The 14661-nt window shown below is 34.3% G+C and overlaps 1 protein-coding gene across 1 annotated transcript; it reads right to left on the minus strand.

Annotated features, from left to right (window-relative positions):
- Window positions 1-10893: 10893 nt before the first annotated feature.
- LOC120074036 (clathrin light chain 1-like) lies at window positions 10894-13441 on the minus strand. The gene is made up of 3 exons (XM_039027015.1): window positions 12998-13441; window positions 11793-11946; window positions 10894-11699 (listed from the first exon to the last, which is right to left on the minus strand). Exons 1-3 carry the CDS (start codon window positions 13327-13329, stop codon window positions 11244-11246), a joined length of 942 nt encoding a protein of 313 aa, XP_038882943.1. The 5' UTR covers window positions 13330-13441; the 3' UTR covers window positions 10894-11243.
- Window positions 13442-14661: the final 1220 nt, after the last annotated feature.

A 14661-nucleotide genomic window follows, 5' to 3' on the forward strand; every position in this document is an offset into this window, starting at 1 on the left:
TTTGCAATGATACATTCAATGATTTGGAATAAATGCCACCAAAGGATGCATAGTTTTTCCTTATCACTGAAATGAGACACTCTCAATCAAATATTATCCCAGAATAACTTCTTATTCATATAATATTTAATTACCATTCATTTGATCAATAAATCATAACTGCCTTAACGCTTTATCGTAAGTGTAACCCTTCATTTTCAACCCTATAACCCCACTTCAACTAGTCTGCCTCAGGGAAAAACATAATTGGTGTAATTGGTTCTAGTGGTCTTATCCATTTCTGGAGTTTGTAATGCATTCTCACATGTAAATACCTTCCTAAGGGAGGATGCGCCCAAGGCACCACGAGGTCGAGCATGAAAGAAACATTACAAACTAATGAAGAAGATTGCAGGATATGTTATCACACGTCCTTCTCCCACTTACTATAAACACTTTCTCCATTCACCTTGATATTGACCCATGCAAATACCTTCTTAAGGGAGAATACGCCAGGGCACCACGACCCCGAACATGAATCTCACCCTTTGAACTCTTTACGAGAACGTGAGTGAAAAACGACATATCATATATATCTTTTTCCTCTTAGTAAGTGTTCAACTTTTGGGTTTATTAACTTAGAAAAAGTATGGGTAAATTATTTTAGCTAAGTCCTTGTTAAATTTGTTCAATATAATGCCTATATTGAATAGTTTAACAATTTGTGTCTTTGTTCATTAAAATCTTTTAATGAAATTAATCACTTATTGTATACTTATAAAATATTTGTCCAATTCATCTTCCATTCCATTCCCAGGTAGAGGTGTTTTGTTTTCTTCAGCTTAAGAACCTCAGCCTAGACAGAGCATTCCTTAGATAAAGGTCCCTTATGGGTAATTATTTTATAAATTTAATCTTTTAACCAAGCTCATTTTAATCCTATTAAAACGAATTAAAAGATTAACCTATTTCTAATCTCATTAGAAATGCGTTTAACATAAGTCTAAGTGAATCAATTTTAAACAAAAAAAAAAAAAAACTTGTGTTTACATGCAACTCTTGATTATTGATTTTAATCTAATTCATTAAACTTATGACCTTTATAAAACAATAAATTTGTCAAAATATTTTTCATTTGCATTATGACGACTTTGATTAAATATAACGTTTATATTAATCCAAGTAATGTCATGCTCAATGCAAAGTTCATTTCTCTTCTAATTATAACGCTTATAATTATCATACATGAAAAATAAACATGCATATTCATTTCTCTATATCATACTTATAACATTTATGATGCATGAATATGCTTACTCAAAAGATGCATTCAAATAATATAACAATTATATTATAATGCATGAGCATGCTTATATTAAACATGTAGCCATATAATTTTTATATGATGCATGATCATATTTATCCTAAGGTGGGATTTTAAAACCATATGAAATGCATTATGCAACATATAAAACATACAGTTAAATAATACTTCACATGCATATAAAACTATATTAAAACTAAGATAGACCAAATATTGGCACCCTAAATTTAACAAAATTAAAATTACAAAGGAAAGTTGTCATCCTTTCGTTGGAAGAGACTCTTGCGATCAGCTATCTGCCAGGTACCTTCCATGACGCACAAACTAGGATAAGCAAGGGATTTTTGCTAACCTCCACATATGGCCAACGAAGTGCTCGACACATGGTACCTCACTCAACACATGGTTTCAAGTACCACATGAGTTGGACAATGAAGTTCATCGCATGGGCATCGTCCCTCTGCATGTGACCATGAGCATTGCATCCACTACGCCTAAGTTCCTTCACTGCATAGGCATCGACTCATCGCATGGGTATGCTACCTGTCGCACGGGGTTGCGTTCAACCTTTTAAGTGTCGACGCATGGTATATACATTGACGTGTTTATCTTCAAGTTCCTCTGCTTTGCAAGGCCATCACCTCATCGCATGGAATGCATCCCATCACAAGCCAACATCGCATGCCATCTCGCCGCAAGCCATCACCGCATGCCATGATATAAGGTGTCACGAGATAGAAGCAAATCCTCTATTTTTTTTTGAAAACCTGGGCTTCGGACAGCTTCGTTTCTGACTCAAACGAACCAAAAAATACAAGACTCAATTGCAAAAATAAAATGCCCAAACAATATGCCCTTATATTGATTAAATCAACATAAAATTTTACAATATATGGTTCCAATGAATGAAATTATCTATCAAGCAAACCTCATACATTTTCAAGCAAAATGCAGAAAAATAACCCAGCACTTGAACTGATTTTTGTTTCAAAAAATAGAAAATCAAAATGCAAGAAAACATTGGCTCTAATACCAATTGAAGGAATCAAACCTCGCATGTAGACATTCGTTTTTATGGAAACAAAAAATAGTAAACTAAATATGCATTTGTAGGATAAACATTCAAACAAAACCATAAGCATGCTAGAAAAGAGGAAGAAGAGAATAAATCAAAAATCATTTTTGTTGATTCCTCTAGCTTTTCTCTTCCACCGTTATCAACGATCTCGAACTTCTCTAATGAAGAAGGATACCACCAACAAAGTTACTTTGCAATTCTCTAGGATTCCAAAGAACTTGGAAGAGTGGTCTCCAAAAACTTTTGAGGAGGAAAATGGTAGAAAATTTCTAAAGAGAAGTTAGAGAGAAGATGGAGATTTGGAGGCTAGGTTTTGGTGTAATAAGAAAACCGTCTTTTTTCTAAATGGGTTATAAGGATATATTTATATGAAGAAGGGTTAACCCTTCTCCGAGAATTTTCTTTTATACTCTTAGTGCTAATTAATTAAATAACTCTTATTTAATTAATTGACACATTAATTAAATAACCATATATTAAATCTCATTTATATACATTTAATTAATTATCATAAATACCATATATTTATACTAACCTCAATCTTCATTGTTTCTTAATCAATTAATTAATCATTAATTAATCAATTAAATAACTATATTAAATCATATTTAATATGGAGTTAATTAACATATAAATATCATATATTTATATATTTATATGTATACATCTCTTTAAGAATCCAATTCATATGAATCTAATATTTGAATGATATTCAAATATATCTCTCTTACATAATTTAGATTATAGATCATATCTATAATTAACTATCATATATTAATCTCATTAATATAAAATTCCCTCATTTGATTTGAACAATTTAAATCATTCCTTATTGCTATCCTTTAGTGAGCTAACAAGGGGACCTTATGGACCTACAGATTAGAAGCACCAAGGATATGAGACTAATTAATTAAACTCCTTTAATCCAATTAATCAATATTCATTAGCTACCAATCACTTCACTAAAGACCGATAGTTACACTTTTCACACTGTAGATATATTTCTGTGTCCATGGATATAACCAATCAACAGAGCAATGACCCTTCATAAATGCTCATAACTACAGTTGGGTCAAAATACTATTTTACCCTTATAGTTACATCTAACTCCTTAAGTACCACTGATTCCTCTAATGAACAAACAGTTTATAGTTCAACTATAAACTAACACCTCATGGGTCAGTGAAAGGTTGAGGCCTCATAGTTCAAGACTCAGAACCAACCATTAAGGGAGCAATTTATCTACTTTTCCAAGGAATGGGAATGAGTAAATTCCATTTTATATAGTTGTATTCCCAGCTCCCTTAGACAAATCCCTAAAATTGTAGTCTTATTGAGTTGGCTATCATGGCCATTCTCACTCATACAGATCAATGAACCGTCGTCATAAGTAGGAGTTCACAACTCACTCAAGATTAAGGTCAAGTTTCCTATGGTCATCCTAGTGAAATATTAGTTTCCTTAAGTAACGGTGTTATAAAGAGAAACTAATTATTTCGTGGACTGGTCTATGTATAAACTCTTTTATACATGATACCCCCATTCACATGTTTTTACATGAATAACATGGTTCATATTGTTTTTAACACTTACATCTCAGTAATAGTTACCAAGTGGGTCGTATCCGTAGTGTTGCCAGGATAAGGGACCCAACCTTCATCCATTTACTACAGACTTTTTAGGTTATTACTTGAACAAGAACCACATGTATTTCAACCACATACTATTCAAGTGCCATCATATAACCTTGGATCTTAGTTTATTAGATTGAATTAATGTTGTCTAAATGTCAAATAAAATACCTCTAATTTTATTAGATAAATAATCTGTGTTGACAAAACTACAAACCACGAGATACACTAGATTTAGGATTCAATCCGAACAAGTTTATTATGAACAGCGGGTTTTAGATTTTTTAAACCAAATATGGCAATTTCGGCATCGATTTTCAAACAAAATCAACCTCGTCCGACCGATGTTCACCTCTACCCAACCCCTACTTTAGGATAGGTGTAAGTTGTAACATCAAGTTGTGACCCTCATAGTTAAAGAGCGCCAGTAATGAGCTCGGTTTGTTTATTTCTCTTTTAGGATAATTCCTCGAGCTCACCTGGTTCACCTGAAAATCAGGAGCTTGAGTTTTTCTCTTTGAAATGTGTGTTCTCCCCCAATCGCCTCCTCATTGTTGGGAATGACCCACATGTACTTAGACCCAAGACCCACAAAGGCACATGGGAATAACTATTTTCACTTATCCCACATTGAAGAATTAAGGAGTGGGTAGAGGGTATATATAGAATATCACTTCTAGAGGTTTGCAAAAGTGGATAGAGGGAGCAAAGGGATTTTTCCCACACACGTGAAAGCTCGAGTAATCACACTTGCACGAAAAAAGAAATAGTTTTATTTCTTTTTATTAAAAATTTTATACAAATTCTTAAACGTTTAATTGCTTTAAAATGGACACATTTGGGGTTTTTAATGGAAACGTTTTATTTCCATTGAGATGTTTCTTCTTCTTCTTTCTAGTTTTACAAAACCTTAGGTCTAAGATATGAAAAATTAAGCTTTCGCGATCACTGTTTTTCCCTTTCCCGATTCTAAGCAAAATCGAATTTTCTCACTATGATTCCAACCTTCCATCCGATGAGTATACGTCTGAAGGGGGTGTTATGTTAACATTAGGGGGCAACTGATAACAACGATTCGCACCACGGTCATATCGAATTTACTTTCAAGACAGTGGTTTCCATGGCACAACAAATAAGTTCCAGATCTATCGGCTACTAACAATTTGAAAGAAAATTTTCGCCTATGCTGATCAAATCTGAAAAAGTTCTCCCAAATCTGAGCAAGTTGGAGCCATTCAATGGTGCCAATTACCATCGCTAGTCCTAGAAGCTGTTATCTTCTTTGAACAGCTAGAGGTGGATTACAATATCAGCATGGATAGCCCTGACAGACCCAAAGATGCTACTGCCATGACTGATCCAACATCTTCCAAGGATGTTGTTGTTGTCACTGATCCGACAACCTCCAAGGATACCGCTACTAATCTAGTTCATACCATGGATGCTGATAAGTTCGAGAAGGACAACAAGACCGTTCGTGGCCATCTGCTCAACCACATGAAAGATTCTCTATTTGATCTATTCATCACCCAAAAATCTACTAAAGTTATCTGGACTACCCTGGAACCCAGATATAGAGACAACTACGCGAGCAAAAGAAAATAAATAGTCGGTAAGTGGCTGCAGTTCCAAATGTTGGATGACAAACTGGTGATGGAGTAGGTTCATGAGTACAAAAATTTGGTGGCCAATGTATTGTCTGAGGGCATGAAGATGTACGAGATTTTTCAAGCAAATGTGCTGCTTGAAAATTTTCCACCATCTTGGATTGACTAATGTAACCACCTGAAGCACAAAAAGAAAAATCTGATACTTTAGGAGCTAATCAGTCACATGCATACTGAAGAGGTGAATAGACAAAAAGATAAGGTAAATTCTCAATCTGTTAATTCGGTTAATGCTAACCTTATTGAATCTTCAAATGTGAAAGATAGTTTAAAAAATAAAGGGAAACAAATAGTAAAGACATCACAAAATAAAGGCCAATTTAAGACCGTTGATGGACAAATTGAGAAGTCCAATGTGATTTGTTTTGTTTGTGGGAAACCTGGACATAAGGCCTACCAGTGCAATTAGAAAAAGGGGAGGCCAGACCAAAACTTAGCCACTACCAAACCTACTCCACAGGCCAATGTAGTTGAAGATGACATGTTTGCTACAGTTGTGGTGGAGGAAAATCTGGTGGAGAATAAGTTTGATTGGATCCTAGACACTGGCGCATCAAGACATTTCTGCTCAAACTAGGATCTCTTTCACGATTTTCAAGATACCAATAATAGTAAATGTGTTTTCATGGGAAATTCAGCAATTACTGGTGTTCTTCATGATGTACTGTATGTTCTTTGTTTGCGTAGGAATTTGGTGTTAGGGAGTTCGTTGAAAAAAGTGTGGCTTAAGATTGTGTTTGAGCCTGACAAGGTTATAATCACCAAGAGTGGTGAATTTGTTGGTAAGAGATATCTATCTGATGGTCTGTTTGTTCTGAATGTTATTTATACTTCTATCTCCATGAATGAAAATGCCTCTCGTTATGCTTATATGGTTGAATCATTTAATGTGTGGCATGGAAGATTAGGTCATGTTAATGTATCTGATTCACATGAAATTAATAGATGCCCAATATTGTGGAAGCAAAATTTACGTAAAAGCCTTTTAAATCAATAATAACTCATAGTACTGAATTACTTAGCTAATTCACACAAATCTAGCTTATTTTAGAAACACTATGAGTATAGGTGGCAAAAACTACTATATATCTTTTGTTGATGATTATTCTAGATTAGAAAAATTTACCTTCTAAACTCAATGGATGAAGCTAGTGGCGTGTTTGTGAAATTTAAAGTTGAAGTAGAAACTCAATTATATAGAAATATAAAAAGAATTAGATCTTATAGAAGTGGTGAATATAGTGACATTTTCCTTAGGAATTCTGTGAATTAAATGGTATCATTCATGAAGTTACTGCTTCGTATTCACTTCAACAAAATGGCATAAAAAAACATAAAAATAGAACTTAGAAATGATGAATGCTATGTTATTAAGTTCTGGACTATCCGATAACATGTGGGGGGGAAGCTGTGTTTTCTACTTGTTTTATTCTTAACAAGGTTCCTCATAAAAAGCTAGATAAGACTCCCTACGAGTTTTGGAAGGGATATCCACCTAATCTAGATTACTTAAGAGTGTGGGGGTTCTTAGCCAAGGTAACATATCCAGAATTCAAAAAATCTACGGTAGGATCTAAGACTTTTGACTGTGTTTTTGTCAGTTATGCTAATAATAGTGCTGCATACAGGTTTATGTCTTTAGATATTAAATCATTTTGTGAATATAGAGTTGCACTGTTTTTTAGCATATTTTTTCCATGAAAAAATTGTTGATAAATCAGTAGATAATTCACTCACTAATCAAACTGTTAGTACTTCAAGCATCGATCAAATATCTAAACTCCCTCTTTCTAGCCTTAATAACACACTTGAATTAGAGCCTAGAAGAAGTAAAAGATAAAGAGTTAGTAAGGTTTTTAGACCTAATTTTCTAACTACCTTTCTAGTAAAAAAATCAGATAAAATAGATAATCAATTTGCTTGTACTTAAAAAATGAGAATCCAAAAACCTATCAAGAAGCTTTAAGCTCGGTAGGTTCTAGTTTTTGGAAAGAGGCAATCAAGAGTGAATTAGACTCTTTAGTTATGAATCAAAAATGGGAATTAGTGACACTACCTAAAGGAAATAAATCCATTAGGTGTAAATGGATCTTTAAGAAGAAAATGAGACCAGATTATACAATAGATAAATTTAAGGCTAGAATAGTGGTTGTGGGATACACACAAAAATAAGGCATATACTGTTTTGATACTTATTCACCTATTACTAAAATAGTAACTATTAGAGCTTTGATAGCTTATGTTGCGATACGTGACCTTCTAATACATCAGATGGATGTAAAAACAACATTCCTCAATGGGGAACAAGAAGAGGATATATGACACAGCCTGAAGGCTTTATTGTTGCTGGTTAAGAAAGTAAGGTTTGTAAACTTACAAAATCTTTTTATGGTCTAAAACAAGCTCCTAAACAATGGTATGAAAAATTCAACAACGTTTTGATAAACAATGGTTTTAAGGTAAATTGTTCTAACACTTGTGTTTACTCAAAGTCATTTGGAGCTGAATGTGTAATCATCTGTTTGTATGTTGATGATATGTTGATCTTTAATACAAACATAGATATAATTATCAACACCAATTTATTTCTATCCTCACAATTTGAAATGAAAGATTTAGGTGAGGCTGATACCATACTTGATTTTAAGATAAGAAAAATTGAAAATGATTTCTCTTTATGTCAATAATACTATATTGAAAAGTTGTTGAAGAGATTTGACGGTTTTGATGTTACACATGTAAGAACACTCTATAATCCTAGTATGAGTCTTAAGAAGAATAAGGGTGAAAGTGTCTCTCAGCCTAAATATGCGAAAATTATTGGTAGTGTTATGTTTTTAATGAACTATACCAGGCCCGATATTGCATATGCTATGAGTAGACTAAGCAGATACACTCATAATCCTGATAAGGATCACTAGACAACACTTTGTCGTTTGCTAAGATACCTCAGAGGTACAATAGTTTTTTGTCTGCATTTCAGTAATTTTCTTGCAGTGTTAAAAGGATATTGTGATACAAACTAGGAAACAGATAACGACGAAGTAAGTTTCACTAGTGGATACGTATTTATACTAGGTGGAGGAGCTATTTCATGGAAATCAGCTAAACAAATTTGTATAGCATAATCCACCGTGAAGTCATGAGCTAGTTGGACAAGAAGCAAAGTGACTAAGAAATCTATTAGGAGACGTGCCACTGTGGAGGGCTTTTGTACCAATATTTCTGCATTGCGATTCACAGGCTGCCATAGGTATTGCCAAGAATAATGTGTGTAATGGCAAAAGAATGCATATTCGCCTGAGACATGGAGATGTGAAACAACTGTTAAATGAAGGAATTATCTCCTTTGAGTATGTAAGGTATGTGAGGAATTTAGCCGATTCTCTCACCAAAGGTCCAACAAAGAGAGTAATCCTAGAGTCTTCAACTAGTATGGGACTCAAACCCTTAGTGTGATCCATAGCCCTTTATTTTGGTGGTCTATTGCGATAGACTTGATGGATAATTTGTGAGTGATCCATAGCCCTTTATGTTGGGTGGTCTATTACGATAGACTTGATGGATAATTTCTAAAGTCTTCGAAGCTCAAGTTTGAGTTGTCTATTGCGATAGACTTGATGAAGCATCTAACGTGAAAGTGAAGTTGTGAGCTGCCTTCTATAATAGAGTTTGAGTGACCCACATGCACTTAGACTCAAGGCTCACAAAAATCCACACAAGGCACATGGGAACTCTTTTCACTTGTCCTACATTAGAGAATTAAAGAGTGGGTAGAGGGATATATTGAAGACCACTTCTAAAGATTTGTAAAAGTGGATAGAGAGGAAGCAAGGGGCTTTTCTCACACGTGTGCGCTACTACCGCCATCTGTCCGGTTGCACGGACAGGCTCGGACAATCGTGCTTGTGTGAAAAAAGAAATAGTTTTATTTCTTTTATTTTCTTTCACACAATCTTAAATGTTTAATTTCTTTAAAATATGTTTAGGGTTTTTAATAGTACAATTATTTTTCACCAAGCGTTTTATTTCCGTTGGGACTCTTCTTCTTCCTCTTTGTGGCTTTACAAAATCTTAAGTCTCATATTTGAAAAATTAAGCTTTGGCGATCAATTTTTATCACTGTGATTCCAAACTTCCGTCCAAAAAGTGCACGACTGAAGGGGAGTCTCTTGTGTTAACCTTGGAGAGCATCCGGTAACAATGATTCACACCACGATCGTGTTGAATTTACTTTCAAGGCAGTAATTTCTACGTCACAACAAATAAATTTCAAATATATTGGCTACTAACACCCATTCTATTTGGATATGTTACTTAATTGTGAATTATGTTGCCGTTTTCATTAGTATTCTTCCAACAGGTGATATCATAGAAGTTATTATTTTTTATATGAAAGGAAACTTTTATTTGATCAATAAGAAATTATTGTTCCTTTCAAACACCTGTTTATGGTATTGGAATAGCGAGTTCCCTACATAAGTTCGTCCTCACAACACGTAATTTCTTATTAACTTCAAATTTGAGTAATTATCGTCTTAAACAACAAAGTACAAAATTCAATCCCGTACCATACACTCCTCTCAACCCGTGTTATTTCTTAGGTTAAAAAACTATTTTGGTTTGTGTATTTGGAGTTGAACTAAATGTCCAATTTTAGTCCCTTTCTTTCAAGGAAATCTTATATTTAATCTTTGAAATCTAATTTATATCAAACAACTAGATTTCAAAATTATTTAGATAATAACAATAATTTTCAAACAAAAAAAAATATAATAAGGGTGGACATGTTTCTAAAATTTATAGTGAAAATACTAATTGATAATAAATTTTTTTTTTTTTTTTTGAAAAATGCACATTAAACTACGAGCAAGGACCAAATTTAAGATTTATTAAAAATTGCGGACCAAAATTGAGCACCAAGGGGCATTTTTTACCTATTTCTTATTACTTCAAATTTCAAGTTAAAAATGTCCAACTCCCTACTTGATGGTACAGAAATGTCTTAAATAAACTATTGTGTAAATACGTGCACATTGGGATACTGTGATAATAGCACAAATAAATTCCTTTATGGTAGGTACCAAATAGTCTGAAATCCAATAAATATTTTGTATCCATAAGCTCTCTAAAAAAATAAAATAAAACGTATAACAAAATGAGCCACTCAAACTTAAGAATAAGAAATTAACTACAGCACAAACAGAATTCACATCAATCACAATAAGAATCGGAAGGCAAATCTAAAGTTCTCGAAATAACCCCATGATTACAGAAGCAAGCATCTAGTGTGGAGGAAGGTGGGCTGAGAAGAATAAGAATAAGCTAACCTGAAGAAATAATTTGAAAGAAGATGTGGCAATGTCAAAATCAGAACCTCGACTAGTCCAAAAGATAATGCCACTAGAGACTGTCATAAGGTACAGATGAATAAATGTTGTATAAGATCACAACTGATTACACATTCAAATGCAAGGATAGACGAACGAAAAACAACGAACCCTCAAAGGGAAAATGTAAAAGTATTGAGCAGAAAGAAGTTGATAATGGCTATGGCTATGTCATTATGTAGCAGTTTGATCCTCATCGGCAGCCGGAGCAGCGGGAGCTTCTTGAGGTTTGTGAGAAGTGCCATTGGCAGTGGCAGCTCCAGGTGCAGGATCAGATGCTTTTGTTGCTGCATCTTTTTCTTTTTTGGCATCCTTTCCATCCTTTGCATCTTTGCCATCTTTAGCATCCTTGGCATCCTTGGCATCCTTGGCGGGTGGGGGTGGGGGTGGTTTCATATGAGGTGGGGGTGTGTGCTTCAATTTCACGAGAATTTGTCGCATTCTTGAAAGATCAGTAGGTTTCCCAGGCTTCGGACCCTGAACAACTATTATTGATGGTTTCTTATCTTGATCCTTCTTTCCTCTCTTTTTCTCAATATTAGGAACTTCATTAGGAATTAGTTCTGCAATAGCTTTCCAGTATTGTTTATCAGCCTCCTTATGAAACTTCTCCTGATTTGCCAAGTATAACTGCTCCAAAAATGGGAAAATCTATACTAAGAAAACAGAGCTAGAGAAGAAAAAGAACACTGGCCCGGAAAAAGATGGCAAACAAAACTATACCTTCTCTCTTTCTCTGTTGTTAACCTTGTTACTCTCAACATTAAGCTTTCTTTTCTCATAAAAACCTATTTTATACTCCTCGGCTTCTTCAATAATTTTGATTCTCAATTCCTTCTCCCTTTTCTCCTTCTCTTCAAGCTGAATGGCATTTTGGCTGCACCAGGATACCCATAAATTCTAAAGTTCAAATTGGAAAGACAACATATGTACTTGAAATAATCTTTAAAACTCAAATTGGCCATCAACAACAAAATTAACTTTCTGCGATCTAAAGCAAAAAAGAAGATCAACAACAATGGCATTTTGTTACATCCAACAAAGCAACTAAACAACAGAGAGAAATAAAACGATTGAAGATATACTTCATGCAATTTCTATTTAGGAATCACACATGCTTTTTTGTTATGGTTCCATGCTAAACAAGAAAACTACTCCAAAAAAATCCATAATATGGATCATGGCTGAATCGAATCATCCATAGTTATCTTACCAGGGATTTACCTGAAGTCCCTTTGAACTTCCACGGTTCCACATAGATCAACAACAATATAGACCCACTAATAATAGTAATTTGACTAAATGGCTATCTCCCGATTGATCTACCAATATTCCGCTAGAATTTCGCTTAAACTTCCACATAGATCAACAACAATACATACATTGATAACTAGTAACTTGACTTAAACGGATATGTCCCTGACTGATCTACGAATAATCCGCTGAAATTCTGCTTGAACTTCCAGAAATTAACCTAAATTCCGCTTGCACTTCCACATAGATCAATAACGACATAGACCCATTTATTAGAAAATTGACTTCATGGCTTGTCCCTAATTGATCTACTAATATAAACCTCCATCAGAGCTCACTAATGAAATACTTGCTTCATCTAAGTCTACTAATTGAGGTACAAATGTCCCTAGATCTAAGTTTTTAATTCACCACCTTTTAATGCAAATCGATCAATATAATTCCCCTCATCAAATCCCACTATGTAGACTAGGAAGACAGAATGGAGTAATAGGCCAGATCAACCAGTGCTATCAAGTAAAAACACTAGAAGGAGATGAATAATAGCAGAGATCTGAAGTTGTTCACCAAAGAATCAGATCTAAATCGACACCGAGGTACAAAGCACCAGCAGCAAACAAAAAACCTCTTCAGCTCCAAGAAATCTAAAAAAATTGACAGTCTGAAGATCTTACCGACGCCATTCACGAAGAGCATATCCTTCCTCAACGCCCATCTCGCTGGGAGGGGGAAGAATTGGACCATCGGATACGAAAACACCATCGCCGAGTTCATCCTCAGCCGCACCATAGCCGTTTCCATTTCCATTCTCCACATGAATCGGATCAAAGGGAGCCTGAGAGTAGTTAGGGCTCGGATCGTCGAAACCGAAGACGTCCGGCGAGGCAGGAGTATGCTCGACACTTACATCGGCGTCCCCGGGGAAGGCGCCGGAGAAATTGGAGTAGGATCCGTAACCACCATAGCTGTCTTCGCCGTCAATACTGTAGGCGTCGAAGGTGGACATTTTTGCGCTCTCCAACACTGCAGAGAGAGAGAGAGAGAGAGAGAGAGAGAGAGAGAGAGAGATGTGTTTATGGGTTTGTAAAATGAAAAGCAAAGCAATGACTCACTGACCCTCTTTTGAAGCTAATTTGACCCTTTATATGCTTTACATATTTTTACAGATGAAGAAACTCTTTAAAATTTGACCCAAATTTTAACCAATTTTTTCAACTATTCTTCTTTTTCTACTTTCCTTTTCTTAAAAATTATTTTTAGAAGAAAAAGAAACTTATTACTCTTGCCCAAACACAATGTAACACTTGGTTTGTCTAAATTGATATTTTATCGATTCAACTATTTTAATAATTTTTTTTAGTTCAATATGTGATAGAAGATTCAAATCTCAAGTTTTATGATAGTCCGTAAATGTGCACACTTCATCTCAGTTGAAATATGTTAATTTTTGTTAGACAATAAAATAATGGTTAGAGATTCAAATTAATTTCAAATTTTAGTATTATTTAAACAATTTTTGAAGTCAAGTATGACCTTGAATTATAATTTTTGTTTCTTTTCCTAAAAGTATTTCTTAGTAAGCATTTGATGTAAAACCACGATCTTATATATTTTAATGCAAGATTAGAAAGTACAAGCTTAATTTGTTTTTGTATTTGTTGTTTTCACTAAAGTGATTAGAGAGTTGAGAGTAAAAGAAAATATCATGTAATAAAATTTAAGTATTTTAACATCAAAATTTAATGCTTTGAAGACCTATATAGACACGGTTAATAAACTTTTGAGAATATAAACGTATTGAATTATAATGAAAAATTGTATTGGGTAGCAAATTGAGTTTAGAATTTGTAGGTGTGCCTCTTGTGTGGCAAAATAGAGTTTCACACCTTCGATTAAATTGACCTGGCAGTAAAGGGCTTCGGAAGCGTTGTCATGGGTATTTTTGGATCAGATAGGACATGGTGGTTTCCGGTGGCCGAAACTCGATTTCCAGTGGAGCAACAGTTGGGTTGTTTGAAGAGAGATGTTGGGGCGAAGGGATTTGCTGCTTTCATAGAATAAGAAGTTCAAGTCTTTTTTTTAAAAAAAAAAATATATAAGTGTATCATTTTTATTCAAGTGTATCAAGGGGTATCAACTGTATCAAGTGAATCAAGAGGTATCAAGTGTATAAATGGATATTAAGTGTATCAGGTGTTTCAGATGTATCATGTGTATATCAAATATGTATTAAGTGTATCAGGTATATAAGACATATTTGTACATTTTTTACATTTCTTTTAAATTGTGGGCTAGGCTTTTTTTTTTTTTTTTTGTTATTTTTGCAAAACTAAAAGAC

Source organism: Benincasa hispida, chromosome 3 (assembly GCF_009727055.1).
Source record: "Benincasa hispida cultivar B227 chromosome 3, ASM972705v1, whole genome shotgun sequence".
NCBI classification, from domain to species: domain Eukaryota; kingdom Viridiplantae; phylum Streptophyta; class Magnoliopsida; order Cucurbitales; family Cucurbitaceae; genus Benincasa; species Benincasa hispida.

Coding starts and splice junctions, on each gene's coding strand:
- LOC120074036 (XM_039027015.1), bottom strand. CDS start 13,329: ATGTCCACCTTCGACGCCTACAGTATTGACGGCGAAGACAGCTATGGT. Junction 11,947..12,997: donor GCTCTTCGTGAATGGCGTCG/GTAAGATCTTCA, acceptor ATCCTGGTGCAG/CCAAAATGCCATTCAGCTTG. Junction 11,700..11,792: donor ACAACAGAGAAAGAGAGAAG/GTATAGTTTTGT, acceptor TTTTTGGAGCAG/TTATACTTGGCAAATCAGGA.